Source organism: Rhinichthys klamathensis, unplaced genomic scaffold (assembly GCF_029890125.1).
Source record: "Rhinichthys klamathensis goyatoka isolate OS25496 unplaced genomic scaffold, OSU_Roscu_1.1 h1tg000331l_1, whole genome shotgun sequence".
NCBI classification, from domain to species: Eukaryota; Metazoa; Chordata; class Actinopteri; order Cypriniformes; family Leuciscidae; genus Rhinichthys; species Rhinichthys klamathensis.
In genome coordinates, this window is record NW_026606846.1 from 823,631 (window position 1) to 849,525 (window position 25,895).

The 25,895-nt window shown below is 41.4% G+C and overlaps 1 protein-coding gene across 1 annotated transcript; it reads left to right on the plus strand.

Moving 5' to 3' along the window:
• The first annotated feature begins 6,647 nt into the window (after positions 1–6,647).
• On the plus strand, positions 6,648–15,867 carry LOC130105995 (uncharacterized). Its single transcript, XM_056272197.1, has 7 exons — positions 6,648–6,751; positions 10,199–10,513; positions 10,617–10,979; positions 11,240–11,326; positions 15,393–15,431; positions 15,577–15,657; positions 15,764–15,867. The coding sequence occupies exons 1-7, from the start codon at positions 6,691–6,693 to the stop codon at positions 15,817–15,819; spliced, it is 1,002 nt and encodes a 333-aa protein (XP_056128172.1). The 5' UTR covers positions 6,648–6,690; the 3' UTR covers positions 15,820–15,867.
• The last annotated feature ends 10,028 nt before the right edge of the window (positions 15,868–25,895 follow it).

Sequence of the window (25,895 nt, forward strand, 5' to 3'; positions counted from 1 at the left end):
TATCAGTGAACACCCCGGACCACTCGGTGAGTTTACCGTCTTTGTAAACGAAAGGTTCAATCCAGTTATTGAATGTTGTCAAATGTTTTGAGAGTTGTTTATTTTTCTATCTTTTCTTTCTAATATTGTTATTACAGTCTAACCTAAAATAAATAGGAAAATAAAGATGTCCAAGTGTGTGTGTGGTTTTTTATATATATATATATAGTTTAATTTAATGCAAAAAAATGTAAAAGTGCTTGAAGTGTGTAATATAATTTAAAACAAAGTTTTATTTTCTGAAATAAGGCATACTGGCATAGTAACCCAAGTTAGGTTATTTCTGACCCAACTCCTGGGTTAAAAAGGGACCAACTAATTTCTGGGTTATTTAAACCCAGATATTGGGGTTGTTCTTTTGACCCAGAAATTGGGTTATATTAACTACAGTATTGGGTTTTTTTAACCCAAAATTTTGGGTCAGGTATTTAACCCAGAAGTTGGGTCAAAAAGAATAACCCAATTTTCTGGGTTGAAATAACCCAGAAATTAGTTGGTCCCTTTTTAACCCAGGAGTTGGGTCAAAAATAACCCATTATGGGTTATTTTTGACCCAGGAGTTTTTAGTGTGTAATAAACATGCTACCTTTGAAGATGTCACAACCACGCCAGGCTCCACCCTCACACAATCACAGCGCACTCCCTCTCCTGAGTACTGATCACATACCTGCACATCACACACCTGCACATCATCAGTACTGCAATCACCTCCTGCATTTAAACCTCACTCTCACTCTCATTCTTTGTCCGGTATCGTTTGCATCAAGACGCTAACGCTGTGCTTACCTCTTGGACTCCAATATCTGCAATCCAGTCTCCGTTGGGATTTCTCCGAGTCTTCATTGATCCTAAACTCCTGAGTCTCCTTGAATCCCAGTTTGTCTTCAACTATTCATCAACTGCAAGTATTCGAACTGTGATTATCCAAAGTAGATCATCTGGATCTCTTCTCATCATCTACCCATCACCAGCACTGCCGAACTTTCACCTGATTGTTCAATAAACATACTTTCACTTGCATCCTTGTTTCAGTCCCTTCTGTCTTGTAACAGAATACCGGACCAAAAAACAAGATGGAGTTTGAGTTCATCGCCCTAGCTCAGAAGAGCCAGGAATTTTTGTCTTTCACCACAAACTTCTTTTACCTTGCAGTCACCAGCCCCCTCGACGACGAAACCCTGAAGACCCTGTTCTGGATCGGGGCAAACTTTCACAATCCGATCGACCTCCCAGACACCTCGAACCTGAACTGGAAGGAGGCCATCATCAGGTGTCTGGAGAGCGTTGCAGCCCGATCCAGAACACAGCCAGACCCAGAGCCCGGATTACCACCCTCGACCGCGGAGATCCCGTGCGTGCCCCCCACAGACGGAGAGCTACCACCCGCTGCGACGCGTCAGCCAGAGCCTGAGAAGAAGAGGACAGAGCTGACCCTCGCCCTGGAGGAGGAGTTCCAACAGGAGTCTGACCAGGGGTGTGAGCCCACAACATCTGCGGACGAGGTAACCCAATCTATGGAACAAGAGGACTGGCTGATGAACTTCAGTGACGAAGCTACTTTTCCTGCCCTATCCCACCCGTCATCTGCATCTTCGTCGTCTTCCGATTTGTCCAGAGACTGTATCTGCCCTGTCATCTGTCAGTTCAATACCATCTTGACACCCATATCAGTCAGTCCTCCAGCCCCGCCGCTGCTGGATGTGCGCAGCCCTGCACCGTCTCCGAGGAGTTCCTCCGACGTTGAGCTGCAGGTCAGCCCACCATCCGCAGCGCCTGTACATGAGGATCCTATAGCTTCGCCTCCAGCCTCGGTCCTCTGCACTCCATCTTGGCCTGTCGACCTGCTGGCTTCGTCTTGGCTCCTCCCACCTACGCTTCCACCAGAGACCCTCGAACCATCGGCTGCAGCGGGTTCCCTCGTCCTGCCGGCTCCCCCTTGGTCAGCCGTCACTCTGCCTTCGCCACGGACTTACGGTCCGTCCGCTACGCTCCATCCCTCCATCCCTTTGGCTTCAGCGGGCTCCTCCTTCCCTTCGGCGTCACCTCTGTCCTCCCTCACTCCACCTCCGCCTCTGCTCTCGGGCACTCTGGCTCCATCTCCAGCACTCCTCGCCGCGATGTCGCCGGGGTCTCCTAATCCTACGACGTCGTTGGAGTCCACTGGCTCTCTGTCTGCACCTAGGGATCCTGCCGTCGAGTCTCCGTCGGTCATTCCCCAGCTACCGTCAGTCTCCTCGCCATCTGGTCTCTTCCCTCCATCTACTCTGCCGTGGGCTGTCAGTACTGGACGGCTCTGGGTCTGCGCCACCAGGCCATCTCCATCTGTGCCGTCAGGGAATCGTCGTCGTCCCTTCACCACCCTGTCAATCCAGCCTCTCTCCTGCACTTCCTCATCGTCTCGTCCACCACCAGAACCTCCTCCGGTCCCCCCTCCGTCATTTTGTTACGGCGCGAGGACGCGCCTTGCCGGAGGGGGGCGTAATGTCACAACCACGCCAGGCTCCACCCTCACACAATCACAGCGCACTCCCTCTCCTGAGTACTGATCACATACCTGCACATCACACACCTGCACATCATCAGTACTGCAATCACCTCCTGCATTTAAACCTCACTCTCACTCTCATTCTTTGTCCGGTATCGTTTGCATCAAGACGCTAACGCTGTGCTTACCTCTTGGACTCCAATATCTGCAATCCAGTCTCCGTTGGGATTTCTCCGAGTCTTCATTGATCCTAAACTCCTGAGTCTCCTTGAATCCCAGTTTGTCTTCAACTATTCATCAACTGCAAGTATTCGAACTGTGATTATCCAAAGTAGATCATCTGGATCTCTTCTCATCATCTACCCATCACCAGCACTGCCGAACTTTCACCTGATTGTTCAATAAACATACTTTCACTTGCATCCTTGTTTCAGTCCCTTCTGTCTTGTAACAGAAGAAACCCCAATAAATGTTATTTTAACGTATTTTAAGACAGACATTTTTAAATATATACTGTACATATTGAGCACTTTAATTTCCACATTAATTGGTTGTGGTGGTTAACCTGCAATTTACACTTTAATAACCACAGGAGGAGCTGATGCTGTTTAAATGAGGAGCTGTAACTATATATAATGAAGAGGAGGAGCTGTAACTATATATAATGAAGAGGAGGAGCTGTAACTATATTTAATGAAGAGGAAGAGCTGTAACTATATATAATGAAGAGGAGGAGCTGATGATGTCTAAAGGAGGAGCTGTAACTATATATAATGAAGAGGACGAGCTGATGATATTTAAAGGAGGAGCTGTAACTAGATATAATGAAGTGGAAGAGCTGATGATGTTTAAAGGAGGAGCTGTAACTATATATAATGAAGAGGAGGAGCTGATGATGTTTAAAGGAGGAGCTGTAACTATATAATGAAGAGGAAGAGCTGATGATGTTTAAAGGAGGAGCTGTAACTATATATAATGAAGAGGAAGAGCTGATGATGTTTAAATGAGGAGCTGTAACTATATATAATGAAGAGGAAGAGCTGATGATGTTTAAAGGAGGAGCTGTAACTATATATAATATAGAGGAGGAGCTGATGCTGTTTAAAGGAGGAGCTGTAACTATATATAATGAAGAGGAAGAGCTGATGATGTTTAGAGGAGAAGCTGTAACTATATATAATGAAGAGGACGAGCTGATGATATTTAAAGGAGGAGCTGTAACTATAAATAATGAAGTGGAAGAGCTGATGATGTTTAAAGGAGGAGCTGTAACTATATATAATGAAGAGGAAGAGCTGATGATGTTTAAATGAGGAGCTGTAACTATATATAATGAAGAGGAAGAGCTGATGATGTTTAAAGGAGGAGCTGTAACTATATGTAATGAAGAGGAGGAGCTGATGCTGTTTAAAGGAGGAGCTGTAACTATATATAATGAAGAGGAAGAGCTGATGATGTTTAGAGGAGGAGCTATAACTATATATAATGAAGAGGAAGAGCTGATGATGTTTAAAGGTGGAGCTGTAACTATATATAATGAAGAGGAAGAGCTGATGATGTCTAAAGGAGGAGCTGTAACTATATATAATGAAGAGGAAGAGCTGATGATGTTTAGAGGAGGAGCTGATGATGTTTAGAGGAGGAGCTGTAACTATATATAACGAAGAGGAAGAGATGATGATGTTTAGAGGAGGAGCTATAACTATATATAATGAAGAGGAAGAGCTGATGATGTTTAGAGGAGGAGCTATAACTATATAATGAAGAGGAGGAGCTGATGATGTTTAGAGGAGGAGCTATAACTATATATAATGAAGAGGAAGAGATGATGATGTTTAGAGGAGGAGCTATAACTATATATAATGAAGAGGAGGAGCTGATGATGTTTAAAGGAGGAGCTGTAACTATATATAACGAAGAGGAAGAGATGATGATGTTTAGAGGAGGAGCTATAACTATATATAATGAAGAGGAAGAGCTGATGATGTTTAGAGGAGGAGCTATAACTATATAATGAATAGGAGGAGCTGATGATGTTTAGAGGAGGAGCTATAACTATATATAATGAAGAGGAAGAGATGATGATGTTTAGAGGAGGAGCTATAACTATATATAATGAAGAGGAGGAGCTGATGATGTTTAGAGGAGGAGCTATAACTATATATAATGAAGAGGAAGAGATGATGATGTTTAGAGGAGGAGCTATAACTATATATAATGAAGAGGAGGAGCTGATGATGTTTAGAGGAGGAGCTGTAACTATATATAATGAAGAGGAAGAGATGATGATGTTTAGAGGAGGAGCTGTAACTATATATAACGAAGAGGAAGAGATGATGATGTTTAGAGGAGGAGCTATAACTATATATAATGAAGAGGAAGAGCTGATGATGTCTAAAGGAGGAGCTGTAACTATATACACTCACCGGCCACTTTATTAGGTACACCTGTCCAACTGCTCGTTAACACTTAATTTCTAAGCAGCCAATCACATGGCGGCAACTCAGTGCATTTAGGCATGTAGACATGGTCAAGACAATCTCCTGCAGTTCAAACCGAGCATCAGTATGGGGAAGAAAGGTGATTTGAGTGACTTTGAACGTGGCATGATTGTTGGTGCCAGAAGGGCTGGTCTGAGTATTTCAGAAACTGCTAATCTACTGGGATTTCCACGCACAACCATCTCTAGGGTTTACAGAGAATGGTCCGAAAAAGAAAAAACATCCAGTGAGCGGCAGTTCTGTGGGCGGAAATGCCTTGTTGATGCCAGAGGTCAGAGGAGAATGGCCAGACTGGTTCGAGCTGATAGAAGGGCAACAGTGACTGAAATAACCACTCGTTACAACCGAGGTATGCAGCAAAGCATTTGTGAAGCCACAACACGCACAACCTTGAGGCGGATGGGCTACAACAGCAGAAGACTCCACCGGGTACCACTCATCTCCACTACAAATAGGAAAAAGAGGCTACAATTTGCAAGAGCTCACCAAAATTGAACAGGTGAAGATTGAAAAAATGTTGCCTGGTCTGATGAGTCTCGATTTCTGTTGAGACATTCAGATGTTAGAGTCAGAATTTGGCGTAAACAGAATGAGAACATGGAACCATCATGCCTTGTTACCACTGTGCAGGCTGGTGGTGGTGGTGTAATGGTGTGGGGGATGTTTTCCTGGCACACTTTAGGCCCCTTAGTGCCAATTGGGCATCGTTTAAATGCCACGGCCTACCTGAGCATTGTTTCTGACCATGTCCATCCCTTTATGGCCACCATGTACCCATCCTCTGATGGCTACTTCCACCATGTCACAAAGCTCTAATCATTTCAAATTGGTTTCTTGAACATGACAATGAGTTCACTGTACTAAAATGGCCTCCACAGTCACCAGATCTCAACCCAATAGAGCATCTTTGGGATGTGGTGGAACGGGAGGTTCGCATCATGGATGTGCAGCCGACAAATCTGCGGCAACTGTGTGATGCCATCATGTCAATATGGACCAAACTCCCTGAGGAATGCTTCCAGCACCTTGTTGAATCTATGCCACGAAGAATTGAGGCAGTTCTGAAGGCAAAAGGGGGTCCAACCCGTTACTAGCATGGTGTACCTAATAAAGTGGCCGGTGAGTGTATAATGAAGAGGAGGAGCTGATGATGTTTAGAGGAGGAGCTGTAACTATATATAATGAAGAAGAGGAGCTGATGATGTTTAAATGAGGAGCTGTAACTATATATAATGAAGAGGAGGAGCTGATGATGTTTAAAGGAGGAGCTGTAACTATATATAATGAAGAGGAAGAGCTGATGATGTTTAGAGGAGGAGCTATAACTATATATAATGAAGAGGAAGAGCTGATGATGTTTAAAGGTGGAGCTGTAACTATATATAATGAAGAGGAAGAGCTGATGATGTCTAAAGGAGGAGCTGTAACTATATATAATGAAGAGGAGGAGCTGATGATGTTTAGAGGAGGAGCTGTAACTATATATAATGAAGAGGAGCTGATGATGTTTAAATGAGGAGCTGTAACTATATATAATGAAGAGGAGGAGCTGATGATGTTTAAAGGAGGAGCTGTAACTATATATAATGAAGAGGAAGAGATGATGATGTTTAGGGGAGGAGCTGTAACTATATATAAAGAAGAGGAAGACGGACAGAAACAGAAATGGCTGATAAGTGTGATCTGTGTCTGCTGGGACTGATCGTTCTCTCTTCACTTCTCACAGGTAAAGAAATCTGTATTTTCTCTAAACACATTTAGTGGAATTAGTCTGGAAAGAGTTCATTTGAACATGCTCAGTTTATTCTTGCACACATTCACGTTGTGATCTCAGAGTTGTGTATTGATACACACAGATCATGCTGTATTATTCCTGATACTGGACATAGTGTCACTCAAACATCTGATGATGAAGAATGATCTTCATATTAAGAGTGTGTCAGTGATTTGAACAGCTCTCTGATAAACACTAATAGTTTATTCTGGAGAGTGTGTGTTTGCTTTAAGTGAGTGTTACGACCCTTCACGGATTTTAAAAGTCTAGGGAATTAGAAGGGGAACATTAGGCCTCCCTTAAGCAATTGTTACCATTAAAATACTGAGAGGGTGAATAAGACCACTGAGAAACAGCAGGAGAACAGGGGAACAAATGTATTATGTGCAATGATAAGAAAGAAGAAAAATGAAGCGATCTGGGGAGGAAAAAGGGAAAACTGGACGGTGCCAACACAAAGAAAAGAATAAGACAAAAAGGATCTTTCTCACTCGTTTCAACTAACCCTACCTAATACAAAAGAAAAATGTAGAAAGAAAAGTCTTCAACAGATGATGAACAGATGCACTTTTATGATGGACAGATGCACTTTTATGATGGACAGATGCACTTTTATGATGGACAGATGCACTTTTATGATGGACAGATGCACTTTTATGATGGACAGATGCACTTTTATGACGGACAGATGCACTTTTATGATGGACAGATGCACTTTTATGATGGACAGATGCACTTTTATGATGGACAGATGCACTTTTATGATGGACAGATGCACTTTTATGATGGATAGATGCACTTTTATGATGGATAGATGCACTTTTATGATGGATAGATGCACTATCTATCTAAGACATAATATCTTTATTGAATAAACAGTGTTATAACAGTTGTGATAACTGAAAAGCTATTTAGTTTTTGTCATTAAAAAACAATGAGAGTTCAATTAAATAAGTGTTGGAATGTGCACCAAACAAAGTGATTTCTTTACATTACGTTGAAATCATTTTAAACAAATAAATACAATAGAATAAAGATAGCCTACCAATAAAGAGAAAAGTTTTTGAATAGGTCTAGCACTAGTATTCAGAAATACTACAGAAACTTAAAAGTAATTAAATGTAAAATAACATTGGGTAGTATTTTAGTCCTGACTAAATTAAATACATTGGCTATAAATCCAGATTCCTTATAATTAAAGCTATCTTTTGTTGTTTTGACGACAATATTAATGACAGACACACATGGCTGCCGTCACTTTAAGAGCTAGTGCACGGATCCTGTGTTCATTATACTGTCACATGCATTAACCGACTGTGTTGGATACTCACCAAGACTGACATTTTTGACATAATTTTGCTTGTTTTTGTCCGTAAAAGCGATATAATCCGTGAAAAAGAACTTTTGTTACTCACAGGCTGTTTGTGAGGCGGCTTTCCTCTATGTATGCATGCAGAGAAAACCATCTCTCAGAGAGCGTGCGAGCACTGAATAGTTTAAAATCGCTTAAATGTTTTGCGTGGTAAGACTTAAAAAGACGAGCGAATGGTAAACTTAAGTGTCAATGCAATACTGGCCCGAATATGCAAGTGAATATTCCGTCATGTCCCAACTCCCGAAAGCGAGAGTGTATCGCCGCCTTCAGCGCGTTTGACGCTTGCCTTGAGCAACCCATTTTGAGAGACAGAGACAGAAGACGCCGCACAGCTGAACACTGCTGTTTGTGAAATTGTGTCTTGCAGAATGTTTTAAAATGACTAATTCGATGTTATAACCTGTATGGATTAATCATTATAAGTGGGAGACCTGCGGGAATGGTTAGAATAATGCGTAATACTCGCAATCCCGCGCTGAAATTCGAGCCCTGAATTGGCTACATTCAAAAGCACGACAGTATCGATACAGCAGTTGCTGTATCGATACGCGCATCGTCAGGAGTTCATGACGATGTATCGTCGTATCGATATTCTGAGCACAGCCCTAGTATGGATGCACTTTTATGATGGACAGATGCACTTTTATGATGGATAGATGCACTTTTATGATGGATAGATGCACTTTTATGATGGATAGATGCACTTTTATGATGGATAGATGCACTTTTATGATGGACAGATGCACTTTATGATGGATAGATGCACTTTTATCACTTGATCTGACACATCCTATTGACCCTGTTCACATTTCCGGGTTTCTCAGAAGTCGAAGGCGTCATAGTTGGGTAAACTTTTATAGCAGTGAATGAGAGACTACATTAAATATATTTTTTGTGTTCCCATTTTCTCAAATAGCAAAAGAAAAACGCCACAACAGTGTTTTCACAACTTTCAAAAAGAGTAAAAAAAAATAGATAGATTGATAATGGCAGTCGGAAGAGAGAAAGATGTCAACTTTGTCACAGACGGGGTATTAGAAACCTCCTCACAGCAGCGTTAACTAGTTTTTGTGTAATATTATACAAATAAGTGTTATAGGCGTAATGATCTTTTATTATGAGAGTATGTGGCAACATGTACGTTAAAAGTGCATCTTCTGCACTAAACGATGATATTCCGATATTCTCTACTCTGACATGTATCTAACTCCACACTTACTCTCACACTACACAAGACTCTACAGTTTGTTTGTATTTTGTATTTTCAAATTACAAATTACTTTCATTTTAATTAAATACTTTTTGATGTATTTGTGCCCATCTCTGCCCCTAAACCTAAACTCTAAACTAAATAAATGAGAACTAAGTGTGTCCGATGTACGTCACGTGACATAACTTCCCTTTTCCTCTATCCAGCGTTACCGCTCTCTAATACTCAATAATAAAGGGAATAGGACGGCAGAGTAATTTGGTTTCACATGATAATCATAACACACTAACAAAGCTTATAAGAAATAACCAAATAAAAGACAAATAAATGAAAACGGAACAGGTATTGTTTTTCAAGGTTATAACTCTGTACAAATAAAGCCCAACGCATCAGCCGTTGATTAGCATTATACATACGGGAAAGTAAAACAAGGGAGTTGTGATCGCTATAGACAATAGTGGGCCGGATGGAAGAGCCTAAGGAAACTTCACAGAACTGCAAGAAAAACAACAACGCCAAAGTTTCCTTTTCAACTGTCGAGTAATTCCCTTGATGTTTATCAGACTTACGGGAGAAAAAGCACTGATGGTCCACATCCTCGCCGTCTAGAAGCAAAACTGCTCCAGTAACTCCATGTATCCGCGCTCGCATCAACTTACAACTCAAAGAGCGATCGAACTCAGAGCAGCCGAAACTGGGGCTTTACAACAGAGCTTTAACACTCTCAGATGCAGTCGAGAGCAACAGTGAGGAAAATATCATGATTTAACTTCTGTTTTTATCATAATGATGACTGAGATATACTGTGTTTCAGGCACCAGTGGAGTGGAGGATGTGTTCATCAGTTCTGGTGTAAATGTCTCTCTGTCCTGTAATAATGATCTTTCTGACTGCAAATCAACTTCATGGACCTACTATAACAGATTCAGACATTCAGGAGGAGTTGAACTGATTACTGGAGGGATAAAAAATAAAGACACAGAGAGACATGAGAGACTGAGTCTGGAGTCTGACTGCTCTCTGAACATCAAGAACGTCACAGAAGAAGATTATGGATATTACACCTGCAGTCAATATGTGAATGGAGAACAACAACGAACTGTACATGTTTCTCTGCATGTTCTTCATGGTGAGTTTATGATTATGTGGTCAATTTAAAAAGGGCAGATTCTCCCTTTAAACTCAGATGATGATTGAAGAGTCTGTGATTTGTGTCTTGTGTTCAGTTTCAGTGTCTTCATCTTCATCATCATCATCATCATCATCATCATCTTCATCCTCACAGACTGAGATCAGTCCAGGCCGCTCTGTGACTCTCTCCTGTCAGTTGTATTCATATGGACACTCCTGTTATTATTGGGTCCGTTATGAGGGAGTTGAGCTGTTGTGGGTGAATCAGGCTGGTGTTGATCTGAAGACAGACTCCAGATATCAGATATCATCATCATCATCATCATCATCATCTCCAGATCGCTGTATCATCATCACTCTGACTACAACACTCCTGAATGAAGATGCCAACAGAGAGTGGAGATGTCAGGTTACTCAGAGAAAGCAACTCCAGACCTCAGTCAGATACACTGTCAAGTATTCAGGTGAGAAAACAGTGTTAGAAGAGCCTCATAATGTCAGGAACACTGAGGTCTATCAGTATCACTGAACCAGAACAAACTGAGGGAACAAAAGCTTCTCTGACTCTCACAGAAGAGGAACTCAAAGCATTGCTTCAAACTAATGAACTGCAGTGAAGTTACAGTCCAACTGTTCACTCTTTATGTGATGTGATGATCAAAGTTAGAATATGATGGTCATATTGTACAGTATTAATCATCTGAACTAACATTGATCTTCACAGCTCAAGCTGATTCAACGACAGCAGTGAATCCAGTCCACATCACACACTCTCAGGATCCCTCAACTATAAACACACACGTTTCTAAAGGTACATCATCACTGTCTTTCTCACATCAGTGCTTTTCAGTGCGTAATGCTAGAGTTATCTTCAGTGTTCACTCATCAACATATGACGGTCATATTCTACAGGATGATTGTCACATTGAGTTGTTGTTTTAGTTTCATTTCATGGACTTTTATGGTGTGTGTAATTAGCGCACTTATGCATATTCTATGACATGTTCAGTATAAACAGTGAGAGTCGTGTGTTCATATCACACTCCGGTTCTTTCACTCGATTCTCCCAGAAAGCATCAGATGAAGACGATATGTTGAGCTCATCCATGCAGTGCATTCACTGTAGAGACATGAACAACACCAAACACACATAAAATACTGCTAGTCCAGTCACAAAATTATCACAAAACATACATGTAAAAGTAAACAAAACAAATACACAAACAAAGAGAGAAACACAAAATAAGCCATACAGTCGTAATGAGCTCAGCAACAAGTGTAACTTATAAAACTTCAGTTATTCGTCAAGCCTGGGTGTCTTATGACCTCAATATGAAGTAAACTGATTTAAATATATTTTCTACAGTAATATGTTTGATCTTAAAATAGTTATAGATATAGATAGTATAGTAATAGAAAAATAGTTATCTCTGCCAACATTTTGTTTCTGTCTGACCGGAGAAAGTTTGTCCTGCTGTTCACTTTAACAGCTCAGATGAACCTGAAGAGAAAATGGCCGACTTCACTTATTTTTTACTCTAACACTCAATTCGTCTACTCGCCAATTCGTTAATGGAGCTGATTATACACGCATCCGGTCACACAAACTGACCTGTCAATCATCTTATCAAAGATAAAATCCTCCACATGTCATTTCCTTCTGTATCGTAGAGAAATGCAGAAGCGTTGATCTGCAGTCGCGGGTCTGTCATGCGGAGACTCTCCTCATATTAATGCAGAATGATGCATTTAAAAGTTAATGGCCAAAAGGATCTTTATAAAAGTCCACATTGTTATTGCAGATGAAATATAACACGAATAACATGAAATAAATATATTTTTAGCAGGTTAAACTTTGATGAGTCACTCAAACCTTTATCTAAACCTCTCACCGTCGGTCGCGCATATCCGCCATGTTTTGTAGTTTTTGTTGAACACTTTTTACTCGTGTTTGTAGTTCTGATCCGAATCCTCCTCCAAAGCGCAATGGGTTGTGGGTAATATCAGCCGTTATAGTGAGTACGGGTCGAAAACACACCGGGAAAACTAGACCATGCGGGGACTTTTGGCACACTCTTCAACACACTACGCTTTGGGACACTTATTTTAATCTCACACACTGTTGAGGAAGGATAGTGTGGACATTGAGACGAGATTCGAAAAATCGAAATTCAGAATATCTGATCTGTGGCTAGAAAGTATTGTTGGTGAATATAGTTTATTAATAACAAATAATAACTTTTGGTCAGGGATAAGATTAGTGTATTATTCTACTTTATGATGCTGAAAACTATATCACCTGATCATGTTTGTTGGCTGTTTTTTTTTTGCGTCCACGTGAAAATGCAAAAACACGCTATGAAGATCACAAGAATGAATTACTTTTTAAAATATTAAAATAGTACTACTGAAGAAGTACTGTAATTGTACTGTTTTAGTGTATGTTTATATAAATGCAGCCGTGGTGGGCATAAGAGACATCTTTCACAAATATTTCTAATCTTGCCTACTCAACTTTTGAACGGCTGTGAGGTTTTACTTACTTTCTGCACGGCCATCAGCAAGAATCTAGGAACATGAAAAGTCTGTTACAGAATATTGGTAATGTGCCTTCTTAAAATAACTACTAAAGAAAATAAATTCTATATATCATCCTCATTTATATAGCGCTTTTAACAATGTAGATTGTTTCAAAGCAGCTTTACAGAGATAAACATATCATTTATATATATAAATAATAATGGTGATATAGAACTGTAAAAACCTCTCATTTAGTTGGGAATGTAGTACCACTACCCATTACAACCATTACCCGCGTTTCAATAGCGCACGTCTCTGTAGTTTATGTGGCGAGAAGAGGAATTACTAAAGATCTAGTGTAATGACTACGCCACCTTGAATTCTCAACCCAGGAATACCAACCTAATAAATAGGCTGCACAGAGTTTTCCCAAGTGATAGGACAAGAGACGTGGATGAATAAATAATTACCTTTTTTTTATTAAACGACACAAATGTCATAAATAGTTCAAGACAAAGACAATACAAGGAAAATGTTCAAAATTAGCAATAATGAGTTGCCATGAGAACGACTGACATCTCTATATTTTCATACAGATTACATAAACATAGAATATTTGTTTTCATTTTGAATTAGACAATTTAATAGCAGAGACGTAAATGATTATAAAGATATGTTGCTCATGCGTGTGTGACTAGTATTCGCTGAGTTTTGTTTAAGTTTAGAGACGTGCTCCAGAAAAAAAGTTCACGGAGACGGAGAGCCAGAAAGCACACCCGGTATATTTTCTTTATTTTACAAAAGCACAATGTTTTGTTTCGATTTCAAGTGGACACATAAAAAAGAAGACATTTCAGAGTTTAGTTTTTCATATTTCTGAAGTCTGCAGGACCATAAATGACGGAGTTTTTTAAGTCTATTTTGCTGCTATGTGAAAACATCCAGCAAAACCCGCCGGCGCGTTTGTCGACCCCAGAGGGTTAACTTTAGCCTAATAGGAAGGAACATAACTTGTGATTATACATATATGCTCACTCACATCAAGACGCCGCTGCGGCGCTGGAGTCCGTGTAGGATTATATTAATTAGCTTACCATTCATCCATTGACAAGTTACCAGCACAACCTTACAAAACTGTAAAAAAACCTCTCATTTACACATAGGATTTGATTCAAAGAACAAACTTTTCTAAATAAGAGCTCATCAAGTCTATAGTTAGCCTGCCTCTTATAGTTAGCCTAACGGCTAAGATGCTAATGGACTTTTTCAAAGACACTAAACCATTTCTGTAAACAAAACATTCAACAGAAGTGTATCAATTACATGTAAGAACGTGTCAGGAACAGTTGTTTGTGTTGTTCGGCACGCGTCGCTTTTCAGCGCGAGAAGAGCAGCCAGCAACACTACACCTGCGTCCCATCCTAACCACTGTGCTAAACACAGCTAATGCTAAAAATACACACTAACCTGAAGCTATCCTAACTGATGCAATACTATGCTACTAACTAACTATGCTTCTAACAATATTACACTAACAACTATGCTAATTAACTACCTAGGTCACACAAAATAATCTAAATTCACTATATAAATGCTAACTAATGCTAATATACACTATCCTGATCATTTTCAATACTTGCAATTCCAACTCCTGACTCGCAAAAGATCAAATGTCCTGAATCTTATTTGTTTTTAAGTGGATAGTAGGCTTAACGTAAATGGAGTGAGAATATGAAAGCAGTTATAGGCCATAATACAAAAGTGGGCCACATATTGCAAAAACACACTGATTAAAAACTTCACATGATATAAGGCACGAATATATTTTCACATATGTACACATATTTACACGAAGAACAATTTAAGCTTTATGTTATTAGCATTTTTCAAATATATTTTAAAAATATATTTCAGTATATTTAACCGTGGACCACATATATGAAAACATATGGCATTTGTGTATGGGTAAACTTCTGCCTAGCCCCCCTAAAACATTTGTGATTAACTGTACACTAATTCGTGATCGCTTCAGTCCCCTTTAAAACATGAAGCCGGCAGCAGCTGTGTGTGTGTGTGTGTGTGTTCATCTGAGCCTCATTGGTCTGTCACTGCTCGTCAATGTCGGAATATTTTAGACGACCAATCAAATGAAAGTAGGCGGGCTTTATGTTCACTATAATTCTAGTAATATGCATGTTAATAAGCCACTAGTTAATAGTGAGAATTAGATCCTAAACTAAAGTGTTTAAATCCTCGAATCGCCGCTGTGTGAAGCTCCAGTATTATGTGATGATGATGTTGTGTATATGTGGCATTATGTGTTGAACTGAACTAACAGACGTGATCCACAGATCCAGCTGATCCAGCATCAGAAACTGCTGGATTATTATACAGAGGTACGACACGTTCATTTATACTGACAGCTTTATAACATTACACTATCAGTCAGTCTGTAAATGCTTCATCAAGAACTGTTGATAGATGAAGACCCTTGACTTCAGTCATGTCCAGTTTCTCTTCTTCCTCTCATGTTTCCTGCAGTGATTGTGAGTATTGTTGAGATCGCAGTGTTTGCTGCTCCTACTGTGATTCTTCTTCAGATCATCTGTGCAAGAAGAGCTGGTGAGTTTGAGCCGTACACAATCTGAAGATTCACACTCATCTGATCTGAACATCTGCAATCATGAGAAACACATACGAGAGGTCAGGCAATGCTTTTATTTTGCAGGGAGGAAGGACTCGAAGCGCCCGGAGGAAATAGAGATGCCCACAATATTACAATAAAACACGGATGAGTTCAGAATCTGCAGCAATATTTACAATAGCAGAAACTCAGAGGATTGTTCATTGGTTTATTCTTCTCGTTAAACAGGGGAAAAAACTCTGATCACTTATTTAGATTAAAATATTTTTTACAAATAAAAGGTCAGATTTATTTTCATTTATATGGGTTTTATGGATATATTTGCCTACAGTGCTGAAAGTCATTTTCTTGTGCTTCATATGTAAACTGCTGTAAATATAATATTAAATACAGTAATGGACAGACTCAGACTGTATAATCGTCTCTCTGTTGTGTGTGATGGAGATGATTTGAGGATTATTGTATCTTGTTCATTCCTGTTTTTAGCATCTTTTTTCATTTTGAATGATTGCTACTAATATTCTTAATAAACCTCTGCAGTTGTGTTTAATATGTCTCCTTTCCTGAGATGTGTGTTCCCCTTCATGAGCTCGTAATGTATGGTAATATAGAATAGTAAGTGTGAGTATTAATGGGTCAAGTGTTGATGAAATATATGTGTTTTCAGCCGTTTCTTGAAGATGGCTAAAGCCTCGTCAGCTCAGGTTGAGTTGGGCAGGTCATTCCTCCAGCAGGAACAGTCCAGGTGAAGGTCTGTGAAAGTGATTCTGTGTCTCTGTGAGATGATGCTCCACAAGACACCGTTCCCCTGCAGAACACAAGCTTCTGGAGACACATCGGTCTGGAGTAGTGAGTTTAGGTGTAGAGGAGAAGAGCCAGTGGTTGTTCTGTAGGAAAACATCAGGGTCTTGAATCTGATGCGAGCGGCTGTTGGAAACCAGTGCAAGTTTGTGAGGAGAGGAGTGACGTGCGTCTCCAGAAATAACACCATTGAGACAGTGGTCAGAAGTTCAGGGAGGCGGAAGTTAAATCAGTGGTGCTTGAGAAATACATCCCAGATCCACTTCCAGAACATTTGTAGTGTTGATAAAGGAGGCTGGATCTGATCTGTTTTTCTCAGACTAAACCGCACATTATAATCCATGTGTAGAAACACTCTCTGAAGTTAACATCTGCTTTAGAGACGCTCATGTAGTGTGTGCATATACTTTCTGTTTGACCAAACTGGAGCTGATGCTAATAATTACTTTTAAATACTTTAAAAAACTGTTTTATAATTCAGGAGTCATGGACAGTGGATAACTTTTCAGTAACGAACCAATTTTATCACTAATAATTTCAAGATTTTATTTCTAGAGTTTAATGGCATGCAGGAAACTGCTAAAATAAAGAAGAGAAACTAAGAGTAATGCAAAGAATAGCCTATAAACTGTTCAGAGCAGATGTGTTGAGCCAGTGTGATTAACAGTATATGCACACACGTTTCACACATGTAAAGCAACACTTCACTGTGGGACAGTCACCAATAGCAACTCTAACAGAATTTCAACACTTAGTTGATGAGATGATGACAGAAACAGAAAATGTGTGATAAGTGTGATCTGTGTCTGCTGGGACTGATCGTTCTCTCTTCACTTCTCTCTGTCAGGGTTCTCCTCTGACCGTTCTGTCAGTCGTGTCATTGAATCAGAAGTGCCAACTAGCCTCTCCCTATGCAGGGTCCCTATACCACTCTACGGATAAAGCGTTGTGAAATTTCGCTTCGCGTACCTACCTAAGTGATAAAATAAAATAAAATAAAATTCTGTATCAAAATGTATAGGCAATACAAGTAGTTTGTTTGGCATGGTTTGTAGGGAATTACAAACCTGCGCACATATATTCAAACGCACATAACTATAGAATTAATTCCTAATGTGCATCTGAACGCCATCATCGTTAATCACAGGTTCAGTTTAAAGTCTGTTTAGAGAGAACGGTGTCATCTTAGCGGCCCCTAATTTAATACCAAATGATAATTTCGACGGAAGTGAATCAATCAAAACTAACTTTAGCTGGAAAATAACATTATTCAAGAACCGCTATAAAACCAAACCTATCTCTGTTACCTTAAATTATATGTTTATCTCTGTTTTCTACATTGTTAAAAGCGCTATATAAATGAGGATGACTTGACTAGAAGTCTTGTGGTGCACTCCGACCTCAACAGTGCTCCTCGAAAGTCAGCTGTCATTGACTGCGAACTATCTCGCCTCAGAGTGGATATCACTGCTATAAGCGAGACTTGGCTGTTGGGTAGTGGTTTGGTGTGCGAGAGGAACTACACCATTTCACCATTTTCATCCCTGCGGATGTCACACTCGGCTGGCTTTCTCACTCTCCTCTTTGCCTATGCACCCACTCTTGACGCGACCCCTGAGGACAAGGACGCCTTTTATGCCCATGTTAGCGATGTCATTCGTTCCGTCCCGGCTGGGGAGGATCTAGCTCTGCTTGGGGACTTCAATGCCAGAGTTGGAGGGGATGTCACTGCCTGGAGGCCGATCTTGGGTCATTTTGGGATTGGTAGCATCAATGAAAAAGGCCAACGTCTCCTCGAGTTGTGCACCGCTCATAGCTTATGCGTACCAGGTTCCTTCTCATCTGGAACTGTCAGATCCAATGTTACCTGGATGCAAGCACTGGCACCAAGTTGATCACATTATTGTCAGGAAGCGCCAACTCAACGATGTCAAGAGGTACAGGAGTATGCACTCTGCAGACTGTAACACCGACCACGCCGTTGTCCGCTGCACTGTAAAACTCACCTCAAAGAAGATTCACAGTGCCACTCCAAAGCCCACTCCAAAGCTAAACATTGAGCTGATGCGGAAACATGAATACGTGGCAAGATTTCGTGCACGTATGGAGGGGCTTCACTTCAGAGTTGACGCCACTCCTGAAAACACCTGGGCCGAGCTAAGAGGTTCCATGATGGAGGCTGCATCTGAGGTCTTCGGTCTTTGTAGAAGGAAACAGCTGGATTGGTTCCTTGCAAGCTCTGCTACTCTGCTCCCGGCTGACAAGCGTGCTGCCCGTCTCAGTGCTCTCCAAGACAGAAACGACTCCACCATCGCTCACTATCGTAAGACTAGGAATTACGTCAAGCGTCTTACATGCCAGGCCTACGAGCAGTACTGGCAGGACCTCAGTATGAAGGTAGAACAGTGTGCAAGTACTGGGCACATACGTGGCATTTACAGCGGCATCAATGAGACACATCAATGACCTCCCAGGCCAGCTTGGTAGATGGGTCGAGCATTACAGCTTGCTCAATGGCACTCCTGTAGACACAGACTTGGACGCTATTTCTGCTGCTGTACCACAACTACCTATCCTCAACGAGCTGGATGCGGAGATCTCAACAATGGAAATCGAGCGTGTGATTTCAGCTCTGAAGAACAACAAGTCACCGGGCAGCGGTGGAATTCCAGCGGAGCTGCTGAAGTGTGGTGGGGCAGTGCTGGTCAGGCGGCTACACTGCTTGTTTCAATGCTGTTGGCAGAACAAATGCATCCCTAGCAAACTCAAGAATGCCAACATCGTCACTCTTTATAAAAACAAGGGTGACAGGCAGGACTGCAAAAACTACAGAGGCATCTCGCTCCTTACCCTTCCGGGAAAATGTCTAATGCTTCCAAGACTGCAGCGCATTGCTGACCAGGTGCTGCCGGAGAGTCAGTGCGGCTTCCGTGCTGGTCGCTCGACCTTGGACATGATTTTCTCGGTACGCCAGCTTCAGGAAAAGTGTGCGGAACAGCAACGCCCATTGTACATGGTGTTTGTCGATCTGACTAAGGCTTTCGATTATGTGAGTCGCTCTGGTCTTTTCCACGTTCTGCTGCGACTCGGTTGTCCGGCAACTCTTTTGGCAATCCTCCAAGGCTTCCACGATGGGTTGCTGGCAACTGTACAGTTTAACGGTCCCTGCTTGAACGAGTTTGATGTCTGCTGCGGAGTAAAGCAGGGGTGTCTCCTCGCTCCCACCTTGTTCGGCATCTATTTCTCGGCTGTGCTGTGACGGGCGTTTCCTAATCGGGTTGGGGTTCTGCTGCACACCAGGTTTGATGTCAACTTCTTCATCTTGGCTCGCCTGAGGGCCAAAACCTGGGTTAAGCGCATCCTTGTGCGCGAGTTGCTCTACGCAGACCATGCTGCCTTCCTGGCTCACACTGAACAGGAAATTCAGGAGATGTGCAATTCTTTTGCCGCTGCCTGCACAGAGATCGGACTTACCATAAGCCTCAAGAAGACAGTGGTGATGGCTCAGAACGTTCCTGCTTCCCCTCACGTCACCTTTAACGGCACAGTGCTGTCGGTTGTCAAGAGATTCATCTATCTCGGCTCAACCTTGACAGAAAACAACAGCCTTGATGCTGAACTGAATACCAGGATCGGTCGTGTCTCAACAATCTTTGGGCGGCTTCAGTCTTGCGTCCGGAACAACAGCCACCTTTCTCTCAAAGTAAAGGTGCGCGGCCATGTACGGCGTATGCCAGATGAACGTCTCCCAAAGTCCATCTTCCATGGGGGGACACTGCCATGTCTTCCAGCTGTGGGACACTGCCCTCGTGGCCAACCCAAGCTCCGCTTTAAGAATGTCGTCAAGTGGGACATGAATGTCTTTAACATCAACCCTGACCGATGGCATCACCTTGTGGAAGACCGGGCAGCTTGGCGGTCTGCTCTGACAGAGGGCACGACTCTGTCCTGCCATGCTTACACCAGCTTTTGCACAGAAAGACGTCATGTTAGACATCGTTCAGATTGGTGCTTGCGCTGCAAAAGGCCTTGATGAGCACATGGTTCTGTCGAAATAATTAGTTCTGTTCTTCCTACTGTTCCAGAGTATCCTAGCTATTCCTCAGTTGTAAGTCGCTTTGAATAAAAGCGTCTGCTAAATGACTAAATGTAAATGTATTGTTTATTATATTGGTCCCCCTTAATTTTCTCTGCTTATTCTTATTCTTCTCAGTTTACTCTAGTATTTAGTTTTTTCCCTTATTATCCATAGTAGTCTGCTTTAACCTTTATTATATTAGTTCTCTCTCCTTATTTTGGGTTTGTATGGTTTGCGTATTTATATGTACGTATGTATGTAGATGAACGAATGGAAGTTATTTAGTATATTTACTATTTTAATATTTTAGTCCATATTACCGTAATAACTTGCTTGGACTAGGGGTTGAGTGGCATTGTTTTTGGGTATTGAGTGTTTATGTGGGTAAGGGAATTGGAGGTGTTTTTGAATTTATGTTATGTTAAATAGGTTGTTGTATGGTAAACCATATCTATTTATAATGAACAGATATTGAGAGATTATTGAGATTATTGATTGATTGTATTGTCTATTTTGTTATGCATGTTGTCTCGATTCTGTTGCTGCTGTAACACCTTAATTTCCCCTCGGGGATTAATGAAGGAAGTCTTATTCTAAGTCTAAGTCTATTCCTAGCATTAGTTCTCTTTTCTTTAGTTGTAGTTCCTTTCTAGCTGCGGCTTAGCTTTATCTCTGTCATGTTGTGTCTTGTCACGTGTTTTTTTGTGTCTCTTGTTCTAGTCCTGTCCTGCAAGCTGAGCTTTTATACCTGAGTGTAAGTTCATGATGATGTGGTCAAATTCTCCCTTTAAACTCACATGATGATTAAAGTCTGTGATTTGTGTCTAATTTTGTGTTTCAGTTTTGTTACGTGCCACACGCACAAACATGGAGAGCTACACCCGTAAATAGGTGTCGCCCGGAGTTCTGTCTCCTGCTCCCACAAACACTCCGCAACACAAAGTGGTCAAGTAATCACTATTTATTTTTACATAGGGATACGATTTTCTTTCATTTATAAAAAGAAAAACAAATAACTTAGGTTGAGAGGGTTTTAGTCGGCCAAAACAACAAACAAAAGGGGGGTTTTCTAACTTATTTTAGGTCGTCTTTCCTGGAGTTAAATAACAAACAAAGATACAATTCTTCCCTCCCTGCTGACCAATAAACAGGAGAAAAATTATATAAAATAAAAAGGGCCTCCGACCTCTCACACAGTCTCAGTGAAATGGCAGACTAGGCTACTACAGTTACCGGCCTATACCGCTAACAATCGAACCCCTCACCAGAAGCGTTCACATGAATAGAGGCACAACTCAGCCAACCGGCATTAACACACCACTGTTTTGGTAAACGCTCATACACACATGCGCTCTACCACACAAGGAAGCAGAAGGGAGAACTCGATGAGCAGGCCATCCACACAGCTTATATCCACGCGTCGAGTCACATCAGCCCTGCCCATTAAAACAGCTGCACCTGTTACACTCAAATGAGCGTGGAGCGACAGAGAGAGAGAGAGGGAGAGAGAGGGAGAGAGAGAGAGAGAGAGAGGGAGAGAGAGGGAGAGAGAGGCCACACATGCGCACACACACTTGTTCTGAACAATATTTCGTTCAGTTTCTATATCAACCCAGCAAACACATTTATGTTGTGGCAACGTCTGTGGCACGTTGCATTTCTGCTATGGCAACGTCTCTGTCTACGAGCTCGCAACATTGCAACAACGTAGAGTTGTAAGACAGGGCTGCAGCAACGCTGTTGCACGACATTCAGCAACTGAGAGACGACGTTATGACTATTACATTTTTTTAATACGCTAGATATACACTCACCTAAAGGATTATTAGGAACACCTGTTCAATTTCTAATTAATGCAATTATCTAATCAACCAATCACATGGCAGTTGCTTCAATGCATTTAGGGGTGTGGTCCTGGTCAAGACAATCTCCTGAACTCCAAACTGAATGTCAGAATGGGAAAGAAAGGTGATTTAAGCAATTTTGAGCGTGGCATGGTTGTTGGTGCCAGACGGGCCGGTCTGAGTATTTCACAATCTGCTCAGTTACTGGGATTTTCACGCACAACCATTTCTAGGGTTTACAAAGAATGGTGTGAAAAGGGCAAAACATCCAGTATGCGGCAGTCCTGTGGGCGAAAATGCCTTGTTGATGCTAGAGGTCAGAGGAGAATGGGCCGACTGATTCAAGCTGATAGAAGAGCAACTTTGACTGAAATAACCACTCGTTACAACCGAGGTATGCAGCAGAGCATTTGTGAAGCCACAACACACACAACCTTGAGGCGGATGGGCTACAACAGCAGAAGACCCCACCGGGTACCACTCATCTCCACTACAAATAGGAAAAAGAGGCTACAATTTGCAAGAGCTCACCAAAATTGGACAGTTGAAGACTGGAAAAATGTTGCCTGGTCTGATGAGTCTCGATTTCTGTTGAGACATTCAGATGGTAGAGTCAGAATTTGGCGTAAACAGAATGAGAACATGGATCCATCATGCCTTGTTACCACTGTGCAGGCTGGTGGTGGTGGCGTAATGGTGTGGGGGATGTTTTCTTGGCACACTTTAGGCCCCTTAGTGCCAATTGGGCATCGTTTAAATGCCACAGCCTACCTGAGCATTGTTTCTGGACATCCCATAAAGGGATGTCCATCCCTTTATGGCCACCATATACCCATCCTCTGATGGCTACTTCCAGCAGGATAATGCACCATGTCACAAAGCTCGAATCATTTCAAATTGGTTTCTTGAACATGACAATGAGTTCACTGTACTAAAATGGCCCCCACAGTCACCAGATCTCAACCCAATAGAGCATCTTTGGGATGTGGTGGAACGGGAGCTTCGTGCCCTGGATGTGCATCCCACAAATCTCCATCAACTGCAAGATGCTATCCTATCAATATGGGCCGACATTTCTAAAGAATGCTTTCAGCACCTTGTTGAATCAATGCCACGTAGAATTAAGGCAGTTCTGAAGGCGAAAGGGGGTCAAACACAGTATTAGTATGGTGTTCATAATAATCCTTTAGGTGAGTGTAGATATCCCCAATTTAGCATGTTATGTTTTTTGGTTAATTTTTAATTAGTCATATCTAAGATAATGATATACTTTTAAAATTTTGTTTATCCTTATTATTATTTATGGGCATAACAGTAAATTAATTATAATCAAAACCTGCAAGTGTACACTTTGAAGAGTAAAAATGACAGAAGGTTAGCTACCGGTAATTCAACTTTATTAAGCATATGGTAATCAAATTGCACTTCCAAAAGTTCCAAAATTATTAGGAGTTATTATTATAAGGAAGATATTTTGAAAAAACGATTGGAACCAAGCAGTTGTGGGGCACCATTGACTTCCATAGTATTTATTTTTATCTACTATGGAAGTCAATAGTTCCAATCGTTCTTCAAAATATCTTCTTTGTTTTCAGCAGAAGAAAGAAACTCATACAGGTTTGCAGCAACTTGAGGATGAGTAAATGATGACAGAATGTTTATTTTTTGGTGGAGTATCCCTTTAAAGATTTATTCAAGACCAAAAGCAGGAAAAGTAACCCAACAGCGCCAGATATTACATAATGGCCAGCAGGAGCAACACACTCCAACTCTTACTCTACAGCTTTTATAGGAAACAACATGTGGCCTACAGCGCCATCTCCTGACTAATACACAGACACTACATGCCCCCATTACTTACAACTTTTTTTTAAAAGTCTTTACAAATGGGACTTTACAAATGTTTACAAATTAACTTTACATAATAACTTTATTCTAGAGCTGCTGTAAAGCTAAAATAATCTCTGTTACTGTAATTTCCTATTATCGCTGTAAAGCTGCTATGAAACTATCTATATTGTTAAAGCGCTGTATAATTATATTGCGTGTGATGGTGCCTATAGCAGCATTCGAATGAAGTTTGTTATCAATAAATGTTAAAAGAATATGCTGTGTACATTTTTATCTGTCCCATCCAACAGTCTGTAAAATAAAAGTGAGCGTATGAAGAATGACCCGTGCAAAATAGGATATGAGCTGGCCATAAATAGTGTCTGCCAGTGTCCAACTCATGTGCCAGTGCAACTAAATGGTGTCCATTACCCAGACATTGCTTTCGAGACTTTTGTTCATCTCAGACGGGAAATCTGGGTAGTTGTCGTAGTGTAGTGAACGCCTCAGGGAACAGCCACAGGTGTGTGACACTGGTCTCAAACCCTTTAAGGTCTGTGAAATCAACTGTTATAGTCTGGTCTATAAACTAATCTGATCCTGTACAGAAGCTCAGACACAGAGACAGTCGTTTTGCATCCACTGTTCAAGAACATACGCAGGCTCTTGGATGAGAGTCTTGTGTGCCAGTTCTCCCAAAACTTGCATGACGTTTTCTTCTGCTGGGATTCTCCGACAACTGTAGTTGTCCAAGATCTCGATCAATTGCTCCTGTCTGCACTACAGAAGTGTGTGTTCTGCAGCTTTCTAACACAGCACACTCATACTTCAGAAAGCTGTCAATCGCATCACTTTTGACAGATCCTTGTGTTGCTTGCTCCAAGATGACAGGTGCAAGTTTTATTGGGAGATGCTTCTCTTTCTTCCAGCCAAATAGAATTATTCGGGCAACATCGCTTGCATCCTAATAATCCGGTGAGGTCATTGATGAGCTTTGAAAAGCGACACTCGGATCTTCTGCAACGTTCTGATCCTGTGTGAATGTAAGGGAGACACGTCATTGCTGGCTGTACTTTCCACTAGGGCTGTTTTCGACTAAGGATTTTCATAGTCGAATCTGATTCGTTCGATTTTGCCGTAGTCGACTGATAGTCGGTTTTTTTTTTTTTTTTTTTAGATAGCAGCTAGACGTTCGGTTGAATAACTGTTCGTCTGTTATAGGACAACTCGCTCTACGTTTATTTAAAATGAACAGCAAGACAACTAGAAATGAATGTGCTTTCCATTAAATGAATCTTTAAAAAAAAAAAAAAAACGTTGCAATGAACGTGCTTTGTTTTAAATAAATCACACACAGTAAACAAAACCTTAACAAAAAAACTTTGCAATTTAGACGCGCAAACTGCGTGCCGGTGCGGTGAGACGTGCATGCTCGGGCAGATTCGGCTTGAAGTCGTTCATCCTCGGATGCGGCGTCGCGCGCGCTGTTACAAAAAAAGCCGTGCACACAGCCAAGCGAAATGGGGTCTTGCCGGTCTTGCGCAGCCAACGCGTCATTTTTTGCCGTGCGCACCTTCGCGCTCCTTCGCGCTCGTGCGGACGCGTCGAGTATAAACAAGGCTTTACTCCGTGTCAGCGCGCGCTCTGATCGGTAGGTGCACAG